Source organism: Simochromis diagramma, unplaced genomic scaffold (genome assembly GCF_900408965.1).
Source record: "Simochromis diagramma unplaced genomic scaffold, fSimDia1.1 OVJJ01000753.1, whole genome shotgun sequence".
Classification (NCBI taxonomy): Eukaryota; Metazoa; Chordata; class Actinopteri; order Cichliformes; family Cichlidae; genus Simochromis; species Simochromis diagramma.
The window spans coordinates 13,121,109-13,145,413 of record NW_024387523.1 but is presented as its reverse complement, the minus strand read 5'-3'; the positions used below and the strand labels follow the sequence as shown (position 1 = coordinate 13,145,413).

General features: G+C 40.9%; 2 protein-coding genes and 1 long non-coding RNA gene across 8 annotated transcripts in view; 2 read left to right on the top strand and 1 right to left on the bottom strand.

The window, feature by feature from the left end:
- Positions 1–1,443: 1,443 nt before the first annotated feature.
- Positions 1,444–3,108, top strand: LOC120726823 (interleukin-6-like). Its single transcript, XM_040020792.1, has 4 exons — positions 1,444–1,684; positions 1,827–1,928; positions 2,032–2,184; positions 2,587–3,108. Exons 1-4 carry the CDS (start codon positions 1,520–1,522, stop codon positions 2,788–2,790), a joined length of 624 nt encoding a protein of 207 aa, XP_039876726.1. The 5' UTR covers positions 1,444–1,519; the 3' UTR covers positions 2,791–3,108.
- Positions 3,109–6,979: 3,871 nt separating this feature from the next.
- LOC120726824 lies at positions 6,980–18,458 on the top strand. Its single transcript, XR_005694382.1, has 4 exons — positions 6,980–7,139; positions 8,145–8,147; positions 12,775–12,779; positions 18,443–18,458. It is a non-coding gene; the product is annotated as an uncharacterized LOC120726824 (long non-coding RNA).
- Positions 12,225–24,305, bottom strand: part of fam126a (family with sequence similarity 126 member A) — a 25,917-nt gene continuing 13,836 nt past the window's right edge. For 4 of the 6 annotated variants that reach the window (XM_040020786.1, XM_040020785.1, XM_040020787.1 and 1 more), the window contains 9 exons: positions 23,173–23,274; positions 22,611–22,790; positions 21,700–21,780; positions 21,505–21,620; positions 20,740–20,835; positions 19,963–20,079; positions 19,492–19,579; positions 17,102–17,264; positions 12,225–14,392 (listed from right to left, as the gene is read on the bottom strand). In XM_040020786.1, coding sequence (XP_039876720.1) covers positions 13,875–14,392; positions 17,102–17,264; positions 19,492–19,579; positions 19,963–20,079; positions 20,740–20,835; positions 21,505–21,620; positions 21,700–21,780; positions 22,611–22,790; positions 23,173–23,274 — 1,461 coding nt within the window. In that variant the 3' untranslated portion in view covers positions 12,225–13,874. Of the gene's footprint in view, positions 14,393–15,676; positions 16,021–17,101; positions 17,265–19,491; positions 19,580–19,962; positions 20,080–20,739; positions 20,836–21,504; positions 21,621–21,699; positions 21,781–22,610; positions 22,791–23,172; positions 23,275–24,305 lie in introns of all 6 variants that reach the window. The other 2 variants (XM_040020791.1, XM_040020790.1) reach the window with 2 other exon arrangements.

Below are 24,305 nucleotides of genomic sequence, written 5' to 3'. Positions count from 1 at the left end.
CAATTTTATTTCGCAGATTTTTTACTGTGTATTTTCACTGAAAATGTGAAACCCCCATTTTATAGTAATACAAAATAAAATGTTAATGTTTGAAATAAATAAATAAATACCAATTTTATTAGTCTACATGTGTACATATGAAAGATGGCAAACTGCTAATGTTTAAAGTCTTGCTAAAATTATTATGGCTGAAAGTATGTAAAGCAAACTGTATTAAAGGTATGAAAAAATTGCTGTTCTGTAAATTGTCTGATTTATTATGACGCACGATATTATCAGATATATAGGGCACAATTATTCTATAGGGAAAATAAGGCAGAACCCCTTTTAACTTCAAATGCATGTTAGTACTCAGTTGATTGTCTGATAAATACTATGTTCAGTGACACCCCAGTTTTGTCACACCAATTGTCAAAATGTACTTAAGTAGTTGCCAAATCATAGCTTTACCTCGTGAATCTCTAATCTTTCCTTTTGCTTTCACACATCTAACACAAGAGAGTGTGTATTTTTTTCAGATAACTCCCATTACATTGGTTACAACGGTACATTTATATGTTTAGACTCATTTTCATGTGATGCAAATAAATGTATAATTCCTGTACATGATAATGAATGGGGTTCCATCTATTGATCATTTCATCTGCTTGTGCAGTGTATTTATGTATGTGTGTATGTATTTACGCATTGTTTATTCATTTATTTATTTATTCATTATATCATTTGATATATAAAGTTGCTACAAGCTAAATGCACTGGAATGCTGCTATGCAAATGTTTGGTTTTAGAAGGATTTTCCCTTTAAATTCTTGAGCTGAAAATATCATAGGGATTTTTTTACATGATGATTCTCTGTGCTTTATAACTTCTCCAATCTTTGCTAAAAAAAATTACTTAAATGGCACTTTTATAAATAATAATAAATACACAATAAATATATATATATATATATATATATATATATATATATATATATATATATATATATATATATATATATATGTATTTATTATTATTTATAAAAGTGCCATTTAACCGGTATATATAAAATATATAATACATAAAAAAATTCTCACAACATAATAATAGCAATCAAGCACCACCACCAACAGTAATAATAATAACAACAGTAATTTATAAAAATTTAATAATAATAATAATGATTATAATAAGGATCAACTGGTCCTGTTGAAGACACTCATGATCTTCATCAAATCTTCATGACGCAGTTACTGTTAATTCCGTTTTGCAAGTCGGGATTGGAAAATCCCATTCGTCTGAGGAATGTATAAAAACAGCGCATCTCAGATACAAGCCAATTCCTTCTGGCCCTGGCAGCCTTCAGCATCAGCGGAAACTTGACAAGTGCTTCCCAGCAGCGCACCATGCCCTCTATATTCAGTAAGTAATTTGCAGGCTGTGGTGCGCGAGTTTCCTGCGTATCTTCCTCTTTTCATTCATTCATTCGTTCATTCTTGTTCTGTCTCCCCAAGCAGATGTGCACGTTTTCTCTGCGGTGATGCTGGCCGCTCTGCTTCTCTGCGCTTCCGGCGCTCCGATTGAAGACGGAAGTGTGGCAGGTGACTTCTCAGGTGAGGAGACGGAGGAGGCGGAGATGTCCACTGTCAAGCCTTTTAATATATGGAGGTCACTCTTTGACTCAGCTCAAGAATACGAGAAAGCGGTAAGGGCCTGCTCATTAACTATGATTAACAGGTGTCATCAAGTCCGATTGGGGTTCTCTCGGACCCCTGGGACTCTAAAATACTTTAGAGTCCCAGCCTATTTAAGCCTATTTAAGTTGTATTTTAATTCTTTTCTATTAGTTTGAGCACCATTTCCAGACTCTGGAGAATCGCGATCAAGCTTTGGACTCCCACACCCCCGCCTCTATCCCGAAGCACTGCAATATTACCAAGTTCAGAAAGGTGAGAGCTCCTTTCTCTTTTTCTAATGCCGTCACTAACAAAGGTCGGTGGAGGGGTTGGGGTTAGTTCGATAACTCGGGCTGTTCTTCTCTCCTTTGTGCAGGAGACTTGTCTCCAGACGCTGGCCAAGGGTCTGCTCATCTATTCGGTTTTACTCAAGCACGTAGAGAAGGAGTACCGCGGCAGTTTGAACTTCTCCGACGCTCCGTCAAACATCGGCACTCTGATCGACCTGGCCGGCATGGTCAAAGGAAAGGTGGGTTTGACACGCGTCTTTAACTATCCTCCGAGGAAAAGTCAAATTTGACTTTGCAGCAGTCTCTTGGGTTTTTCCTGTCAGTAATGTTAGGAAGACAGATAAAGTAGATTTACTTCAGAAAAAAAAAACAATCCACTACATACAGATATTGAAAGTAAAATTCACAATAAAAGGTGACTTCTCTACCTTTAGCTGTCACAAAGCCCAGTAACAACATTTCTATTGTAAATGTGAGAGGAGCAGAAGTGATAGGTAGCACAAAATCTCAATTAAATACATCACCTCTCATACTACATCACTGTTTCACCAGAATGCCTGTTATCTTAGTACTGTCACATTTTCACTTCTGCGTCCTGTTCCTAAATAACACCTCATTCTACCATCTCTTCTGACCCACAGATGAAAAACAGCAATCAAGTCACACCGCTGACCAGCAGTGAGGAGGAGCAGCTTCTCAAGGAGGTCAACAGCCCAGATCCTTACCACAGCAAGTTGAACGCCTACAGCATCCTGAGAGCCCTCAAAGCCTTCCTGAGTGAGGGGAAAAGAGCTGTTTGTAGAATGGAAAAGCAACTGAACCAATCAGCAGATACCAGTTGTTAAAAAGATGAATAATGCTCAAATTACATTCAGTTATGAAATAATAACTCAGGGAAAACTGGATGGTTTTGACACTCCTACTTTCTCAAGATCATAACCTCCTCTGGGTACAGCAGGCCCCACAGCAACATACTGTGTATGTAGAATCACCTGCTGTGCTATTCTTATTTATCTTATTTATAATTGGTAGAGATTATTTATTAGAGAAAAATCTATTGTGCAGGAGAAATGCAGTGTAAATACAATTTGCACTGTACTTGTAATTAGCATTTCTGGTGCTGATTACTATTTATTGTTAAAGAATTTTACAGTACAGTGATCTCTTATGTAACACAACTGACTTTATTTTTTTGCATATGCTGAAATAAAAACAAATCATTTGCATAAAAAGCAAGGACTTATTCTTTCCCCGACATTTCACACATTTCAACGCAGCAGCGCATTCTGCAAATGCATGAATGTTGACAGTTAGATTTAGATCAGTCAACTCAACACATTAATATACACACATTTAAAGGTGGACGGAAAATGTTCCCGTTAATCTATGACTATGACTCATCATTACCATGTAAGATTGATACATTTGATATATCAAAACTTTATAATTGCTCAGTAAAATATTTGCTATCAGTTTCTTCTGCATGAAAGCGACTGGATTGTTTATATTAAGGAAGAAAAGAGTCGTTTCTTTGAGGATTTATTTTCAGAAATGTTAAATTACAAATAAAAACTAAGAAAAAAAACAGGAAACAAACATCAGTGCTTCGCATTAACAAAAAATAACCCTCCAACTGATAGTCCAATCAGCGTGTATTTCAAGGGACAAACCTGTTCACACATCTCTGTACATGTACCATAGTTACAGACTACATGGAAATGGATAACATCCAATCAACACTTTACAGATAGTGAGAAACAATGTACAAATGTCATCTGATCATTATTATTTTTAGAGGGGAAAGCAAAAGAAGTCCATTTCGTCCAGTCACAGGTGGGTCACATGGTTTGGTTGATGGTTAGGGATTGGTCGTGTGAAGACGTTCCTCAGCCCCAGAGCAAGCTAGAAGACAACAAAGAAAATCAATATTAAAACATCCTTGGAAATATGTTACTGACATAGTGAGGAAATAATAGTGTGATGTATTAACAGCATTGCCAAAATATATATATAAAAAAAAAACATGCTTACAAACGTTATCACAACTATCACTATGTAACTATGTTACATGGGCTGCTAACACACAGAAGTCCTGAAAACTTAACAATTTTGAGTTGTACAGGATGTTGTTTAGCGCAGCTCAGCAGAATGCAGTGCATTTAAAAAACAAACAAACAAACAAACAAAAAAACCCCACATCCCCCCATGGGATGAAACAGTTAACCCCCTTTTCCATTAGTACCTACTTGGATCGACTCGCCATGGATTGGCCACGACTTGACTGGTTTTCCTTTATATTCAGTACTACGCAGCGTGTGTGGTTGTCATCACAGCAACGCATCAAAGCGTCCCGCGATGTAATTAACATGCAAAACAAAGGCTACATAAAAGGTGGATGTCGAGGCAAGAATAAACCTACTGCTCGGTCCGTGGCTTTTTGTCAGACTCGGGGAACACAGTTGTTTCCATCGAGTGACGCTACTGACCAGCCAATCGGTGGTATACAGTCTGATGATGTCACATTTTAATATGTGTTTGGATCGTTGGAACCCGGGCCAAGCAGGTACTTAAAAAAAAAACCAGGTATTATGACCTAATGGAAAACCTTGTAAACCATGGCGAACTGTGCCGAGTCGATCCGAGTAGGTACAGATGGAAAAGGGGCTTTAAAGTCCTGGAAAACAAACAAAAACTATTTACATCTCATGATTTTAAGATAATCCACTAAAATGCAAAATAGAGAATTTTGCTATCATACCACTTGTACATCATGTTTAAATGCTTTGCAGAACGGTGCAAAAGTCTTGTGCCGACTCTCATTTCTTTATATTTTGCTTCCAAGCAGCCAGACTTTCTTGTAACTTTTTTAAGTGGTGTAGAGCAACAGTTCTCCAAGTTTTTTGAAAGTCTTTTAAAGTCTTCCTTGGACATAGGTTGCTTTTTTTCACTTATTCTCAGTGCCATGTGGCAGGGATAGCTCAGTAGGTAGAGTGGTGGCCCCATGATCGGAAGGTCGGGGGTTCAACTCCACTGAACGGCTACCTTGAGGTACCCCTGAGCAAGGTGCCGTCCCTACACACTGCTCACCGGGCGCTGCATTGGTGGCTGCCCACTGCTTCACTGGGTGAATGGGTTAAATGCAGAGGAACTATTTCCCTATGGGGACTAACACGCACACTTTACACCATCCCTGTACCTGACCAGCATCGTCATACATGCTAAAAAAGACACTAAATGTACATGTTAATTTCTAAAATATTGAAAACAATGACCACAGCTTAACTAAAGTCATAATTTCATATTGAATTATTTGTTTGTTCTCATATTTAAACAAAATCAAATCTCTATATAAAGTAAAAACAAACACTGATATTATTAGCAACGGGCTGTTGAGACTGGGAAGGCGGAGGAGGCGCAACAAGCAGCTCAGTTTCTGGTAAATATAGGTTACCTTTTTTCCTGTTTATCTATACTGAGATAACAGACAAGCCGTACATGATGCAACAGGTTCTTATAAAAAAAAAAAAAAAGAAATTAAAAAAACAGAAATAAAAAAAGATAAGAGATTCTTACAGGACTAAAAATAGCCTCACATCAGTATTCCAAGGCGGGTATTAAGACATCACACATCCTTTTCTCTTCAAGCTATCATTCAACTTTGTTAAATGGGCAGTTTTACTTAAAGAATGAACTGTTTTGACATATAATGTATTTTCATCCTTATGTACATGGTCTAAGTGTACATGAATAATCCCTACAATGACCCTACTTCATGAGACTGGACATAAATCTTGTTGGTCAGGAGCTCGCCCCCCCCCCAAAAAAACCCGATGTATTATTTGACTTTGGATCTAGGAGTAGGATGCTTTATTTTATTACACACATCTCAGACCGATTCGTCTTACCTTAAGAAAGTAGGTTCAGGCATCCCTGGATCTGCTCCTCGTTTGAAACCTGTAAGTCAAAACCATAAATAAGAATTATGAGGTGATTCTTGTAAGGAACGCTCAAATGTACAAGACACCAACTAACAGTTTTGAATTTCAGTGCAGTCCTCGTGTGCAATATTTTTCCCCACACAAAACCACATTGTACCCCTTGAACATAACTTCTTTTGTACACTTTATAATGTGTAAATAACTCATGTAAAGTGCACTATTCTACTGCTCAGCTCCATACCATTTAGGTTTATTTTCACCACGTAAGGGAGTAATGCCTTAACTTGAATGTTAAGGCTCAAATGAGTGGGGCTCGATTAGTGCTGAAGCGCTGGTGCACACATGACAGAGGAAAAGAGAATATACTGAAACTTTAAAGATGAGAAAAGAATGATGTGGCTTAATACGATGATGGCAAGATCTAAACATAAATCCCCCTTATTGAAAGCATTTTTTGGGGGTGGGGGTGGTCCCTCAAATTTGGAGATATGAATTTGAGCACCGGTTTTACTCATATTGTGGTTTATAACTAGTTTCGAGCCACAGTGAGTAAAAATACTGTCCTGTTGAGAACTAATGAAGCAAATCATTTGCTACTTCAGTGATTACAGTGCGTCAGCAGAATGCACAGACCCAGCAAAACATCCTGCTTTCATTAAACTAGCTTAGATCAGATCATTCCACAAGCAGCAGAAGACTACAAATTCATATCCCCCGATATCGATACTTCTGCCTTCATTTAAAGTCAAGGAAGTAGTTGAGCCTGACGCAAGACATTCTCCAAAAAAAAGATAAGAGGATCCCAGAAGGCGAAAAATAGCCTCCTGTTACCACTCTCCTAATATCAAGGGTAAAACCTGATTTCTTTGGCTGTTTTGTTTAGACCCGTCAGGTGATCACTGTGTTTAAGTTTAATTACATACGGGTGTATCAGAATCTATCGTGGGGCGATCGTGGCTCAAGAGTTGGGAGTTTGCCTTGTAATTGGAAGGTTGCCGGTTCGAGCCCCAGCTTGGACAGTTTCGGTCGTTGTGTCCTTGGGCAAGACACTTCACCCGTTGCCTACTGGTGGTGGTCAGAGGGCCCGGTGGCGCCAGTGTCCGGCAGCCTCGCCTGTCAGTGCACCCCAAGGTGGCTGTGGCTACAACGTAGCTTGCCATCACCAGTGTGTGAATGGGTGGATGACTGGATGTGTAAAGCGCCTTTGGGCCCTTAGGGACTATTAAAGCGCTATACAAATACAGGCCATTTATCCAGTGCAAAGTCAGAGTGATTGTTTCCATGTGATAACAGAACACGTAGGTGTCCAGTGAAATCGTCACCAACTTTACAGCTCCTGTATGCTTCGACCCCTTCAGCACCCTCGCCTTAACCAATGTTTCTGATCCAGAGTGTCCTGATTTGAGCTAAGTGCAGGAAGGTATTCATTCATGTGTGAAACCGGGATGGGCCACGTAGCCTTCAAATTACATCACGATATTTCAAGAAAGTTTTCCGTAACAAGATTTCTGAAATGTAGAAAAGAATTTTTTTTTTTGCTCCGCTTGCAGCTTGCAGGCAGCAGCAATCACAAGTGGAAGTAAATGATAGATATTTCCCACTGAGCTGTCACTGATGACACACTTCCTAATCTGAAGTGTGAATTTATTAAAAGAAGGTGCCGATAGCATCCGCAGCAGTATTATGGTGCAACAGCAGTGACACAGCCTTAGGGGTGATCCCCTACAACCCATCCAGAATTCGGGCTCCCACCGAATGTCTTCTGTATGCCACACAGCCAATCAATTACAGACGCTCCTGGCATCAAGAAGCCACATCTAAAGGTCAGTCTAAGGTTTGCCAGTGAACATCTAAATTATTCAGAGAAGGTTTAGGAGAAAGTGTGGTCGTCAACTCGACCTGCTGTGTTTGGAGGAAGAAAAATGTTGAGTATGAAGCAAAGAACACCATCCCCACAGTCAGGCACAGAAGTGGAAACATTATGCTTGGGGATGTTTTTCTGCCAAGGGTACAGGACAACTTCACTTCATTAATGGTCCAATGAACAAGGCCATGTACTGTAAAATCATGGAAAAGAACCACCTTCCCTCGGCCAGGACACTGAAGATGAGTCGTGGGTGGGTCTTCCAGCATGACAATGACCCAAAACATTCTGGCAAGGCAACAAAGGAGGGGCTAAAGACGCATATTAAGGTCATGGAGTGGCCTAGCCAGACTCCCCCACTGTCAAGTCCTGCTTTTCCACCATGTAACTACTTCAGTTTGTTTCACAACACCACTTGCTCTTCCTGTCTTAACTAGTGATCGCTCCAGCAGTGCTGTAAATGGTTTTCCATTTGGGTGGTACATCACCAGCTGCTAGTATCTCCTTTGTAGCCTCGTAGTGCATATCGACTATGTTTTTGCCTCAAGTGGTGAAACGCGTTTGCCTCTTTCAGTTTTCTTGTATCTTTTGCAAAGATGTTGGAGGCTGTTGAAGTAGCCCCATGTTTAGGCACCAAATTGTCATCAGAGGCTGACGCACAACTCTTGCTCTTGCGTAATATTATCTGACACAATATATGTGGTATAGCCATAGCGTGAAAACATTCATCATTTAATATACTAGTTGTTTAACTTGCTTGAAATATATAGAAAATGGTGGTAACCCAACAGCAGCATGTATTTAATTTAAAACTATTCTTCCTCAAGTAAATGAGTTGCACATGCAGAAAAGGCTCAGCAGGAGGGAAATGAGAGAAAGTGTGACATCACTGTTGGTGTTTCCAATATACTGAGAGGAATCTCTTAAGGCGTATGGTCACACATGCACAAGTCTCAACTTCCCCCCACATAATCCAAACCACAGCCATGCAAAAGTTTCAACTTCCCCATCAAAGCTCCCAAATACAGTGATGCACAGGTCTTCCCCAACACTCCTTCAAACCACAGCCAGCTATTTCAGGATCACAGAAATGTCTGAAGAAAAACTGTTTTGAATCTACTACCACAGGGACGTGTTACCCGTAAGGCACACAAGGTCACAGTTTACATCATTAAAGCAGAAGGGAACTCAACTCGCATAGTCAGCAAAGTGCTGCAAACAGAATGATATGCATTTGTGGCGGAGGTGGGGGCACAACATGGGAATCCTAGCAGGTTAGCATAAACTTAACTTTCAAAATAAGAGTGAAGGGACTGTCCACAAATTTAAAAGAATAAAAATTTAAAAAAAATATGAGTCAGAAAATATACCAGGGGTCTGTTAATTTACTTGGGCAGGCCACCCAATCAACTCTATGTGTGGTAAATGTCATGATAAACCATCATCCTTCCCTTTTTCTAAAAACCTCAAGTAGGGTTCCACCGCTGGCGTTATGTTTGCGAGTGGGCAACAAATAAGAGCCAATATTGGCCTATACCAGATATATCAATATCAGTAAACTTGCTGTTTGGGCAATTTTGAAATCTTATTGATTTACATACAGACAAGCGATGTGTTTTGGGTCTTCTTGTAAGATAAAGAGATAACCTTTCGCCTTTAAAATTCAGACCCCGTTTTGTTGCTGACTGCTTGAGGGCTTTTGGGTTGTTGTTTGTTTGTTTTTTTTTGTTTTGTTTTTAAAATCGCTCATATTTTCTTGGCCTGCTTTGCTTTAAAATTCAGAAGAGACATTTATATTTATATTTATATACGGCCTATGTGAATATATGTTACACGTGTTTAGAGCAGCTCATATACATCTCCATACTTACTTTTCCTGCCTTATCAGCACTGGTTTAAAAAAAAAAAAAAAAAAAACACCAAAGGCTACATTCACACTGCAGGCGAAAGCGCATCAAATCCGACTTTTTGACCCTATGCGACCCATATCTGATCATGGTATAATAGTTTGAACAGCACAAATCTGATATTTTCAAATCCGACCTAGGTCACTTTCGTATGTGGTACTGAATCCGATACATATCTGATGTTTTAGAAAGTGACTGCTGCTTGAATGGTCGTGTCACATTACATCTGTCTTTTACGTCACTGACACAAGACAGACGCCAATTATCAGCGCCGGAGAAGCGCCCGAACACTTCCTGACCATCTAGTGTAGATGTTAGTGAAACTGTTGGGAAGACAACATTGGAGAAACGTTGTTTTATTTGTACTATATAATCTGCAGATTCTGACAGAAATCTGCAACTATCCTTTGAAGCACCGCTCCTCTCTAAAACAGCAATAGGGATAATTATTAGGCCATATGTAAATAACAAAATAACTTTATAATTTAAAGCAAAATTAGGAAACATAAAGTCCGAAACAAGTCTTTATATTTAGGGCCATCAGTCAAACAATACTGTTTGGTCTGGGTCTAAACAGAGCGTGTAGTGTGTGACGTCTTCTTTTGCGCATGCGGGCCGCTTGAGGGTTCACACTAGAGCGCGTTTTCTGTCACATTTTATTTGTAGTGTGAACAACCAGACAAAAAAAAAAAAAATCGGATTTGATCAAAAAAATCGGAATTGAGCATTAAACTAAATTACGCTTCAAATTTGATAAATGTCGTCATTAATTCCCTCTGACTTTTGCTGTTTGGCTTCCACCACGATAAAAATCTCTCTCTGTACTTCAAGAACAGCTTCCCATCTCAAATCTCTGTTTTCGGCATTATTCATTCGCTTATTACCCACCTCGTATCAGAAAGCCTAATTTCTGCTGTTCAATACTGAAGACAGACATATTGTTTTAAAATTATGTAATATTGCAGAATATTTTAAAGGTTATCTGCTATAAAAATCCAGGCCAGGAAAATCTCCTTCATGTTTTTCTGTTTTATTCTCAGTTACTTTGACACAAAGGCATCTGCTTTAATGCTCACGCCTCTGATAAAATCTCACATGTATCAGTACTGATAAATGATCAGAATTATAATATTTCTGTCTGAGGCAAAACTGATTAGCCATACAAATCCATAGCATGAGTTCATGCTACATGAGTTCCTCTACAACGTACAGCAAAGCCATAGCTGATAGACTAGAGACACTTCAGTTTTTTAAAAATAAAACTGGGGCTCGCAACATTTTATTAATCATGTTATGTTTGATATGCTGTTTTAACGAGGGCCCCAATACAACACGTCAACCTCACCGGGACAGAAGAAAATACAGTTTAATGCTAAGAAGCTGCGCTAACCGGTTAGCATTAGCATCATCTCGCCGCATACCCCTCACTCCTATTCGGATACTGACCGAGGTACAGCACGGTTGGAATAAAACCCCATCGGATGACAAACTGGCCGCACTGGAACAGCTGCTGCAGCCGCTGTTTGCTCTCTTTGCTCAGTTTAGCCATGTTATGATCCCGAACAGACAGTCTCGTGCTGCTTCCAAGGGCAGGAAAAAGGAAGTGACGTTGAAGAGCTAAACACTTACCTTCTCCAGCTGTCATAGGACGCCTCCTTGTGGATGGGCGTGTAGCGGCGGCTGGTTGGAGTTTACATGCTAAACTGCCACACTTTAACTTTAGAAACAGATAGCATGTTCTCGATGAGATGATTTTACTGATTATGCCAGTTTTCTTTAAGCGGATTTGGCTTTAATTAAAGCCAAAACTTTATTAAGTCGATAAGACCGTTTAACTAACATTAGGCCCTCCCAGAGTCAATAGTTTGGAGCAATGTTCTTCTCCACTGTGGATGTAGACAACCATAAAGATCATCAGAAAGCAAATCACATCACACACATGGTTTAAACTTATATACTGTACCTATGGAGCAGTTTTGCTAGAAAAAAAATGGGAAATGGGAGCAGTTATTTATTGACAGATGCACAAAATCCTAAAGACACACTGAAATACAGTAAGACAGGCAAACAGAGCTTGAAAGTCAATATCTTATACTAGGACCTTTATTCTTCAACACAGCCTAGACACTGAGGCAAGCTTACTTGCCCTTTCTTGAAGTAGTCTTAAGGATTCTTGAAGAACATTCAAAGCTCTTCTCCAGATGTTGGCTACATTTTGTTCTGCTCGCTGTCAAAATGATCCCACACTGCTTTAGTAATCCATCACTGGCAGCATTGTGTTGTATCTTTTTCTATTCAGGTATGTTTCCACTGCACTGGCAGTGTCTTTGGAGTCATCAGTATCTACTGATTTTCAGTCCAGTTCTTGTGTACCTCAGCATGCCTTCTCCCTGCATGGCTAGAGAGCTACTGCTCAAGATCACTTTAAAAATAAGAAGTGAGGGGTGACTCCAGACTTGTCACAGTCCTGTATGTGCATGCTTTATATAAAAACTTGAAAGGGTTTCAGGTGACTTTATTAGTGTGATGTTTAGTGATGAGCAGAAAAAACAAACACAAGAGCAGAAAAGTGAAATATAGAAACACTTTATTCCCAGAAGTTGTAGCAGTGAGTTATTTTCAGACGTAGAAAGGCCAATATAACCGGTCTTGAGTACAACAGTATGATGTACAACAACAGCTTACCCGTTCACATTCTGTTAAACCACACACAGAAAAACATGATTATTGTCCCACCACGCTACAGACACACAGCTCTAGTATATAGACAACAGACTACAAGTTTGCTTGGGGGTCGAGCAGCATGAACGCTTGATTTAAGACATCAAAATTAGCTGATGGTTGGAGTTTTTATTTGTTTGCTGGTACAAGAGAATATCACCATGTCTTGTGCAGTGATGAACGACAAGAGGAGACACAGGAAACACGTCACTAAAGCACTACAAACAGCTGGAATGGTGAGTGGATCACAGGACGGGAAAGATGCCCTGTTGCTTCAGACGATCTTCCACAGTTAAGGTCGAGTCAGCGGAAAACTTTACTGTGAAGTACCAAATTCTTTAATCACTTTGGAACCTTTAAAAAAAAGAGCAACAAAGCATTTTTCTCTTACAGGGAAAGACAATGTTTGAGAGTCAAAACTTTCTCATGAATAAGAAAATACCAGCGCTGAAAAACACAACTCATTTGTTCTTCCATGTGCAAAATTTAATACTTAAATCACACACGCACGCACACACAGCCATCATCCATTTAAAAACCCAAATCCTCTTTGTCTTAGTTTTAAATTTTTGCCATCAAATACACAGCAGTTCAGGAAGGAGCGAGGGGGGTGGGGGGGTTGGTGGGGCAGGGGTAATATTGCTTCTCCATCTTTAATGAGAATACTGTGTGATTGTAAACATAAAGACCAGATTCTTATCATACTGGTTGATTTTTAATGTTTTAGTTGTAGGTTTTTTGTTTCTCTTTAGGACGAATAAAGCACAGGCATAACTTCTGATAAGTGCCAACAGAAGGAAGATTCAGTAAACAGCCCAAAATATAAAAAAAAAAAAAAAAAAAAAAAAAAAAAAAAAAAAAAAAAAAAAAAAACACTGAATAGAACAGTTTTGTATTGCTATGGGAAGGAATCTATTATTATCATCATCATTATTATTTTTTATAAAAGTAGTAGAAACAGTGTTCCAACTAGGAGAATCAACTATTTCACTTCATCAATCAGCAGCCTTTTTATCTAAAAACAGTTGTACGTACAGATAAAGTCAACGCACACACACTCACTCACAAACATGCTCGCGCACTCAACACGTGCCCTTTAACAAACCTGGGCGGTAAGGATGGATGTATGGAAAAGCCATGCAGAGGGCAACAAATACAGATTAGATCACTTTTGAAGTACTTTTCCACATAGTTTCTTAGTGATTTTGAATTTTAAGCACGCTCGTTTACGACCACAGTTATGTCCAGGTCACGAGCGCACTGCTAAAAGTCAGACAAAGCTGGAAGCGGCGTCCTCGTGCCTCTGACTGCGCTCGGCATTTCACAGCACAGAGAGTTAAAGACACCGGGGGGGGGAATAAAATAAAAAAAATGGAGTGACAAGGGGGAAACAGCTGGAGTGTTTCTTTTGCAGTCAACTGCAGTTAGCATGGCTTGGAGTTCCAGGTCACAGGTATGGGGTCACAGGATCAGAGATGAGTCAAGAGTCACACTTGAGTTCAAAGGTCAGAGCCGAGATGAACGCTAATGCTGGGGGAGCGCTGTGTGTGATTTGGCGCTGGACTCAAGTACGCCAAGCCTTCCTCCTGCAGGCTGCAGGAGTAGCGGCCGGCTTCGGAGGTGGTGTGGTTGCTTGAGGGAGGGGCATTGCCGCTGGCCACGTGCTCAAAGGAGCGTGAGAAAACGGCGCTGGCGGTGCGCGTCAGGCTGGTGAGGGCTCCCGCTTTGGGCACCGATTGGCTGGAAGTGAGCGTTAGCCGCTTAACAGACAGCTCTGCGTTCTCGCTGGCGGCCCGGCCCGGCATTAGAGGGCCCGCCTCCTTGTCCTTGTCCTTGCTGGTCCGCCCGCCAAGCCGACACTTCTTCATGGCTTTGGCCCCCAGGTTCAATGTTGTGACACTGTTGCTGATAGTGATGGTGGGTGGGGTCATGTCAGGCCCCGCGCCACCTGGCCAAACCCCTTCATCCACCTCCGAAATATCCATCAGCTCATCCGGGGAACCCAGATCCACTGCGTCTGTGAGATAGACAAGGGGAGAGGAAACAAGAGAAACATGAGAAAACGGCATACGTGTCAAAAGTGAAGAATCTCATCTGTCATCCAGTCTAATCCAATCAATCCTTTAGAGGCTTGTTTGAATTTTGCACAATATCATGCTGCTGGATGATAAAGGAGGTCCATCACTGTCCAGCAGGTGGCGACCTCACACTGCAATCTTTCACCACCTGACCAGAAACAGTAAGTCCGGGTACAGTACACAGGTTAAGAGACCCAGCAGCTCTGTGAGACAACAGTCAGTAATTTAGTGGCAGAGGAGTGCATGTTTGATCCCAAAAGCAGGAAAGGACAGCATCTAAGAGCAAAACCTATGAAAGACCATGAAGGGAAAGTAAGGGAAGCAAACCAAGGCACACCCTAAATATTTTTTCTCTCTTCACTAACTCTAAATACACAAGAAAACTTTTCCTGTTTTCTTGAATTCATGCATCCACAACTGTGTGTGAGCTTCCAACCACCTTCACAAACGCACATTTCTAATCTGATGCTACCACTGTAACACAAACACCAGAACAGCTGAAAAACAGATAAGCAGGTCTTGTTACACTTACAGTCTTTCGTGCTCAGATTTAACCTCTTCAAAACAAATATGCACTCATTGGATTCTAAATTTAAATATGGCGAAAGCACATAATTCAAGACCAACGTATCGTTTCTCAGTTCCTACCTACCAGTCAGAAGGAAGTAATCTGTGACCAGGTGCAACCTGGGGTAATGTGTCGAGGCAAACAGACCAAGAAGGTCTCTGATAACTGCGGCGAAAACACAGGAGTTTCCTCGATATGCTAACAAAGATATCTAGGTCTTTTTATTCAAGGTCATCATGACTTATCAGTGAGTATAGGCTTTTGGGGTGACCTTCACCGATCAGGAAAGTCTCATTTTAACACCGTTACTATTCCCCTCTCTGATTAATGCTCTGCTTTTAATGTCATCAACTCGCTCATCATAAGCACATGTCATTCCTTTGACTTTAATGCATTTTTTATTAGGTTATTGATCTGTTATTCAGTGGCATCTTAAATAATTCATTTGCCCTTTAGAAATTCCAGCAGGAGATCTTTATGAAGAAGCTTTAGCCACAAAGGAGAGAGTAAAAATGAATGATGCTTAATAGACAGATGAGAGGAGCAGCACAGTGAGAGGAGGGTAGAACCCAACGCAAACAGGTACAAAGGGGGGGAAAGGGAAAAAAAAAAAGATCATGCAGCTTTTTTAGACCACGCCCCCACAATTGGTTACCTAGGTTACCCCATGAGTGGGGCAAGGGGAAGGAGGGGTAGGACCTTAGTACTGGTTCCTCCCTGTGGAGGCTGACCCAGACCCCTCATTCTCCACCATTCGCCTCACAGACTTCTGCCTCCTGACCTCCAGACGTATGCTGGAGTCATGACCTCGGGGGTCCATGCTGACCTCAGAGGTGGCACCCATCATGTCGCCGTCTGTCGGGGAACGGCCATCGGGGCGTGGCCGCAGGGAGTCCCCGTTGGGCATTCGATCACCGCTCACGCCCGTTACATTGATCTCTGGGATGGCCACGCCCCCCACCGCAGCTTCACCGTCTACACACACCTCCTGGTTCTCTGCTGGTGGGTGGGTGCATGGACGGGGTAGTGAAACAATACACAAACATATAGACACACGCACGCACATGCACATTTCATGCAGAGGTACATGAAAAAAAAGAAAAGAAAAAAAAAAGGTTGCCAAAAAAAAGATCACAGACACAACAGAAAAAACACAGAGACAAACAGGTAATCAATGTAATGGCAGAAAAATAAAAATAAAAAACAAATCATAGTGATCAGAACATAACACATGGTCAACGTACATGCTAAATGGGAGTGAATACGAACACAGCACTTAAATGAAATACTGTTCATAGATCACTGCGCATCCTCGCAAATAAATGAATACTTAATACTGTTTTCCTTCATCATCTGCTCATAACAAAAGCTTTATATATAAACTCACCAAAGTACGATCTGTGACAGAAAAAGCAGGCGTTAGACTCAATGTGAAACCTACTTATTAAACTAGCTCAAGGCTGTAATTTACCCAGACGTAGCTACACTGGGAAAAGAACAGCCCTCTCCTAATTCTGCACCACAAAGAGGCTGCCATCATTTACTCTAGAGGGTAATGGAAGTCTGATTCATTTGTTCTGTGGTCATTATAATATTAATAAAAGTCTTCGGCACAAGGCTGAAACTGCACAAAAGATAAGCACACACACATTTTCTACCAGTATCCTACTTTAAAAACACTACCTGCACTCTGTCTGATCTGATTTATGTGGCATGCTGAATCTGTCTGCCTGGCAGGCTGTTCTGTCCCTGTGCTGCCAGCATCTCAAGAGTATTCTCAGAAATCAGACAGGAAGCGGTGGTTTTCAATGAGCAGATTCTAAGACGGAGAGGGACGGCACTAGTTAGAAAGCTGAGGATGGGCAATCTATGATCTTGAGGGGCTCCATGAGGGATGACAACAACACGTCGACTGTCACAGTGAAAAAGGGGAAAGCGCATGATGAGATCTAAACCTCTTGCTCTCTCCTTTGGTGTTAAATTCATTTGTTGGTTTTACCTTTTTCTTTTTAAAACATGAGAGAAGCGTGTAGGAACTCTTGTTTGGCAAGTTTGTGTTAGGCCTGTGTATGCGTCTCACCATGTCTCTTCCAGCGGTGTCCCCTGATTGAGAGGGAGGTAACAGCGTTGCGGGAGATCCTCGAGGAGGTAGGTGTGATCTCCACCTGAATACTCCGCGCACCCTCCTTATTGTTGCTTTTCAGTGCTGCACTGTGCAGTGATGACTTAATGGCGTTACCCACCTGGAGATAACAAGAATCACACATTTACTGCTTCACAGTTCAGTCTATTACTCTGTAACACATTTTAGGAGAAAGACATTGAGCCTTAGATCATGGGGGTTCTCAAAGTTCTGATGACTGAGTGCATAGTTCAAGAAGCCAGCACACAGATGAAGGCCACACTGAAATTATGCACCCATCAAGATGGAAAAATAACCCAAAAACCAATAATTTTATTATAGTTTTTAATTTAAATTTAATTATAGTTCAATTGATTCCAATTCTGCCAGAAAGCTTCCTTAGCTGCACAGCAGATGTCGTTATATTATCACAATCATCTAACAATGTAATAAAGTTCATAGACAAACTACAGCCTGTTGTCTATGTTTGCTCTTTTAGGTTTCAAAGTTCAAGTTTTATTTTTAGGTAATGTTTAAAATTTCTGGGTTTAAAGAGAGTTATGGTTTATGAAGGCAATGGTAAATTTATGTCCCAGGTCATGGTTAACCATTAGTCAGACACCTGTTACACTTCACACCAGCTGTATTCAGACTTTTTTTTTTTTATTAAAAAAAAACAAAAAAAAAAAGAAGAAGATTTATGCCCCAACATCTTTACACACACTAATCTTAGTATGAAGTGAACTGAGACTGATGGAAGAATACAGCAGTCTCATGTTGCATTCAGGCTCAGGTGGCATAAAACTCTGCTGAAGCAGCTTTACTACAACTAACTGTTATCGAAAGCTAGTGTGAATTTGCATTAGTGCAAAAATAACATAAGCAGAATTTTTACCATTTTAAAAAAAGTGTTTACTATAATTATGTTTTTATGCAAGATCAAGTGCCGAGGATTTACTGTGCACTGCCAAATTTAGAGTTTTTAAGCTAAGTTACAAAGCTGTCGATATTATAGGTGTATGCTATTTTACAGCTCCAAAATTTACAGAAAATTTCTACTTTCATTTCCATTTCTGTTTTTTCTTATTGGGCACAAAAAAAAAAAAAAACCAAAAACCAAAAAAATAAAACAGTACTAATGTATAGCAAGCACAACTTAGGATGTACACACACTGAGCCTTCAATTGGGCTGATAGCTGATGTTGATACTAACGTATTCTACTTAAAACTGATTTATTTATTTATTATTATTATAATTTTTTTTTTTTTTTTTTTTTTTTTTTTAAGTATTTCACTTAGCCAACAAAAACCTGATGTGAAACAGGAGAAGCTCTGCTCCTGATGACCAATATCAGCCAACATATGATATTCAGACACTATGTCAGAGCATCCCTGCTTCAACTACATTAGAAAATTGACCCCATCAACCAAGCACAGGATGGACATGAAGTACACGCTGATGTTCTGTCAAGTGGCTAATCCAACAACATCTCATCAATAATTTCACTTGCACATAGTAGACATGCAGGAATTAAGTAACGGAAGAAGCAAAATAAAAAGAAGGAAAACAAAGCCTTGTGTTTCACACTGAAATGGATTTCACAAGTCTTTATACAATAATCTTTGTTCCTAGTGCTCCTCACGGGGCACTTGTACTAATAATCTCCTAACAGCTGAGCACGTAACACACGGCAGAAAGACTCATAATCACAACACAACATGTCTTTTGTCTGTGAGGCTTCGGCACACTGGTCTCATGAGGGACACGCCACCACGTCACGCTAAGCTAGCAGCCACCTGGTGTATTCCACTTGCAACACAGAAACCGACAACACAAAATAGACATTTTAAACTTTCCACAGTATCACATGTGCAACTCCTTTACACGGGAAAAAAATAAAATAAACCATCACCACTGTTACTAATATGAGTGTAAATGCTGTTTGTTTTGATTGTTGTGAAGGAGCACACCTTGAACTGTGTAGTAATACTGTAAGTGCGGGTTCAATCCTCTACTCCCTGGGCCGCAAGGATTATAGCTTAACGGAGCAGAGTGGAAAGCATGTAAATAATCTCGTGGGATTACACTCTGCTTGCACTCTGACTGACTGACTGACACACACACACACACACACACACACACACACACACACACACACACACACACACACACACACACACACACACACACACCAAGACAATGCCGTATACTGTGCCGTGCATGAAACAAAACCAGAAGCCAGCATGTGCACAACCATCACATGCTCTCCCCTCTCTCTTACACTTAAAGACACAGACACACACTTAGAGGTGGTGTGATAGTGGCAGAAAAATATCATTGCACCCACCAACAGGGCTTCGGGGAACAACTCTAGCTGGGCTCGATACAGAACGTCATCCAGTGCTTTGGATCCCAGGTCAACTTCACCATTACACCTACACAGGGGCAGAAATGTGCGCACACACACACACACACACACACACACACACACACACACACACACACACACACACACACACAGTTTGTTGGTCTAAAACAGATTAAGGGATTATTGTTATTATCATTTTATTTTAATCTGACATGCTGAATTAAGTACAATTTAAAGAAATTAGCTGAGACAACAGAAAAGATTGTAATTACGTTTTCACATCACTTATAAAATGTAAGCTTGGAACATAAACTGTCTGCACTAATTATCTTAACGAGTATCAGGAGCTTCCTGTACCCAATCTCTGTGGAATCTTTTTAACAACGCAACTTTGACATTGTGACGCCATGAGAACTTTCACTGTGTGCTGGCGTGTGCGTTTGTACTCACAAGGCGTAGTGGATCCCTGTGATGAGCTGAACCAGGAACTCTGATGTGACTGTGAGCCGTGCGTTAATGCCTTTGTACCGCCGCATCTGTTGCCGTGGGTAACCACAAATACACACCCTGGTAGATAACCAATAAAAACACATTAGAGAGGTTTAGATGAGTAAGAACGGAAGCAGAGAAACCACTCCAGTGGGCCACTTAGCTGCAGCACCATTAAAGCCATTTACTTAACTGTGTGGCGAGCTGAGATGAAACTCACCAAGCAAGATTCTAAGTTAAACCACACCCACACACACCATGCATCTAACAAGCTTCAGAGGAGTCAAAAAGCATGAGGTAACACCTGTATATTAGAAGCTTTATGCATTGTACTGTGCTGCTAACACAGCAAACAGTTAGGCAGAAATCGAGGCTGATGACTTCTCTTTAGCTCAGCAGACCAATGCTCAGATTACTGAGCTGGGATGTGTGTACACTGCAGCTCTTTGCCAAATAGCGATATCTTGGCTCTCTCTGGCAGCAAAGTCTATAAGAGGATCAGATAAGCAGCAACTTGCAAACGTGTGTGTATGTGTGTGCGCGCGTCTGCGGTTGTGTGTGCGCGCATGAGTGTGTGGGTGTGTGTGTTTGTAAGTTGCCTCCATAAAATATTACCTAGAACTTCAGCAACACAAGCTATAAAGTTGGAAAGCAGTTTGTGTGCGTCTGACCCAGCTGTAGTGACCCACAAATGCTAATGCTCGTGGGCGTGTGTGTGTTTATGTGTATATATTTTACCTGGAGCTGAGCTGGCAGAGGGACTGCAGGGAGGTGGAGGACATGTAGCTGAGAGCGGCGTTGTAGCAAAGCAGGAGGAAGGTCAGCACCTCAAATCTCAATAACACAAACAAACACTTGAAATGGCACGTTACGTAAGACACACCAAAATCTTAAAACCTGAAATTCCATCTGTACAGGATATGATAGGATTAGGATAACAAGAACCAAAACATTCAAAATATTTGTGTGAGATCTTTAAATGCACCACTTTTTTGTCTAATAAGAATTCTCCAACTGGAAAACAAGCGATTTGTTAAAATTAAAAATGGTTAAGGCAGAGGACGTTCAGTTCAGGCCAACATGGCCGCCAGTCTTTCATCTGAGTTAGAATAATTTAAGAAACCCTAATGGCAATATAACAAGTTTAAATGTAACAAGGCAGAGACAACTGCCACAGGCCACAGCTGAAGCTACCCTAAAATAAAATAAAAAAAATAAAAAAAAACCATGGCAGCAGCTTAATTCCCCATCAGTACACAAGTCATCATGAATCTGTTTTAGCCAGTTTGTTATTAAAGGTAATGTGTCCTTTTTAGGCTATAATAAAAAGCATGCATTCACAAATGAATAAGTAAAAGTACCTTTTTTGATAAGATTTTCCATCTTCCTTTATGTGCATTCTTATTTTGTTAATTAGCTGGTGTTTGCTGCCACTTTGAAAACGAACAGACTGACATCCTGCTACAGGTAAAGCACATTTTAAAACCAACATGACTGTCTTACCTGTTCTGTGCTGTGAAGGTTTCTCTCTGGAGGTGAGGCCCGCTGTACACCACTCTGCTCAGCCCATGGTTAGCTAGAGCTCCTTCGGTAAGGGCCATGGAGCCAATAGTTGAAGGCTAGAGGTGGATACAGTCTATGTAAGTACATTTCTGCAGAAACAACCCTGGCACAACTTTGAATGAAGGACACACTCACCTCATGGTAAACTGAGGGTTTGGAGAGGGAAGGGACGGTAAAAGATAACACCTTACTCTGTCCATCCTTATCAACTATTTCCTGTAAAAGAGAAAGACAGGAAGAGGGAAAACTTATGTGGGCGAAAGCAAAAATAAAAAAGCCCTTTTTCCATCTGCGTCTGCCCTCAAACCTCTAAAGAGCGTGTGCTGATCTCTTCGAGCACAGTCATCCGCCATGTGTGGGTGGCTGTGTATAAACCTGAGGGTCTCATTTCCCTACTGACACTTTGTTGGTGTGCACTCATATGTATGCATGCGTGCTCACACAGGCACAAACCGCGGGGTTTTGGTGCCCCTCTATGTGCATGTTAATGTCAAACAGATTAATGGGAACCAGCCAGTACGCTGAGTGACAGCTGACCTATTCTGGTATTCAGAGAGGAAGTGAGGAGACAGTGGACTTTGCTGATAGATCACTCGGAGCTGAAAAGGATGAAATACAACTCAAACTTTAATCACTTCTAATACTCCCATCTATCTGCAAATGAAAAAAGGCATTTGCAAGGTGCTGTCCATCAGTGTATATGTGCAAAGTCACTGTTTCCACCACTCCTCCCCCGTATTTCCTGTCACGGCTGTCTAACAAGGCAGAAAGTAATCTTTCAAAACTCATGACGCAGATCCCTGAAATAGTTGAGCAGTTAAGTCCTCTTTGTTGGCAAATTGCATGATAATTTCCACTTGGTAAGGATCAAGGACTTTTCTAGTGTTTTTCCTTACTGTGCACTTAAAACACTAGATACAGTACATTTTATTGCGGTCAACCAGAGCAGCTCACCTCTAGTAAAAAATAAATAAAACCGATCACCCGTGAGCTTCATCTCTGCAACTAGAAAACAACTGCAACAAGTGCTTCACCCTCTCCCTCACCAGGTTGTAAATGCCTAGCAGCAGGGCCTCGATGCAGCCGGAGGTGTGGGGGTCTCTGGCTGCGCTGACGGACAGGAGGCTCCACAGGAGCTCTGGCAGGAACTGTAGCGTGAAACGCTGCAGCTGCGGCTCACCGCTCCGGTAAAACTCAAACAACTGGTGACACACTGGCTCTAGTAACTGCATGGGACACATATCCAAAAGAGAAAAAACACATGGCATACAATTAGGCCACAACATTTAAAATAAAAAACAAAGTAAAAATCACGAGACAAGAACTGCCAACTCATTGGCAACAAATTTTGCAACTAGCATCTACGGTTCAACGGTAAGATCAGGGTATAAACACAGCACTGCTTGAGGGACACAGTGTGTTTGCAAATCTGACACATCCATAAACACAAGATTATCAAGCCTGAGCAAAAATATAACAATAACAAAAACAAAGCAGGTAAATGGTCGGACTGAACACATGACTAAATACTAAGTACTGGTTAAAGGTTGGGTGGTCAGACTTTTACAATCTAATTTTCAAGTTAATAAAAGATTTATATCTACATACGTCACTGTAGTTCTCTCTGATGACCTTGTAGAGTGCAGGGACCAGGGCACCTTTGTCTTTTAGTGAGGCAGCATAGGTGGAGACGGCACTGTCAGGAAGGGTCTGAAACACATGTAACCAGCTGAAGTTTAACATGCTACACATTTAGGTCTTACAGCATTTCAGTTTGAAAAGCAAACACTGAAAAGACAAACACAAATTCATATTATTGACACTGATTTGCAAAAAAAAATAAAAAAAAAAAAAAATATATATATATATATATATATATATATATATATATATATATATATATATATATATCTATATCTATCTATCTCGATATTGAACCGTTCGATACAGTGCTTTCGGTTCGGTACGCATATGTATCGAACAATACAAAATTTGTAATTTATTTGATCAACTTTCCTTCTGACGATGCTGTCTGTGTTGAGCGCTCAGTGAATCTGCGTTCGACTACTCCGCCTAGGCTGCACTGTCAAACACAGATCCACTGAGCGTTCAACACAGACAGCATCGTCAGAAGGAAGAGCGCAGGGCAAGCTAGCGAGACAGAAGTTAAGCTCTCCTTGCAACATGGCAAATTGAACCTCCCCCACCCTCATTCAGATCTGGCGTTTGGAATTATTTTGGTTTTCATGTGACGTAAGACCCTGAAGGTAAGCGCGTCATGGACTAAAGTAAAACAGTATGTTGGATGTGCCACGCAATGCTCAATTACATGGGTGGGAACTAGTGTGTTAGCGCAGTTAGCTCGTTAACGTGTTGGCAGTCTAGCCCCACGCAGGGGTAGCTCAGTTAACAGAGATTTGCCGTGTTGTGGCGTTAACGTCATTTCAACGAGATTAACGCTGACAGCACTAGTGGGAACACAACGAATATGACTGCACATTTACGCCGACATCATCCTAGTGCAAAGACAAGTGGAAGCAGACAAAAACAACAAGCATGCATGCTACAAACTTTACCCGAGTCATTTAGACAGCCGTTAGCACATGATTCTCCTTATGGGGACCTGATATGCTTAATATTGTGGCGAGCTCAGACAAGGAGGAGACGGAGGTATCGTTTGGTCTTGCTTCCCGTGAGCTAGCCAGGGAGCACAGCCGTTTATTGACATCTGCAGAAGAACA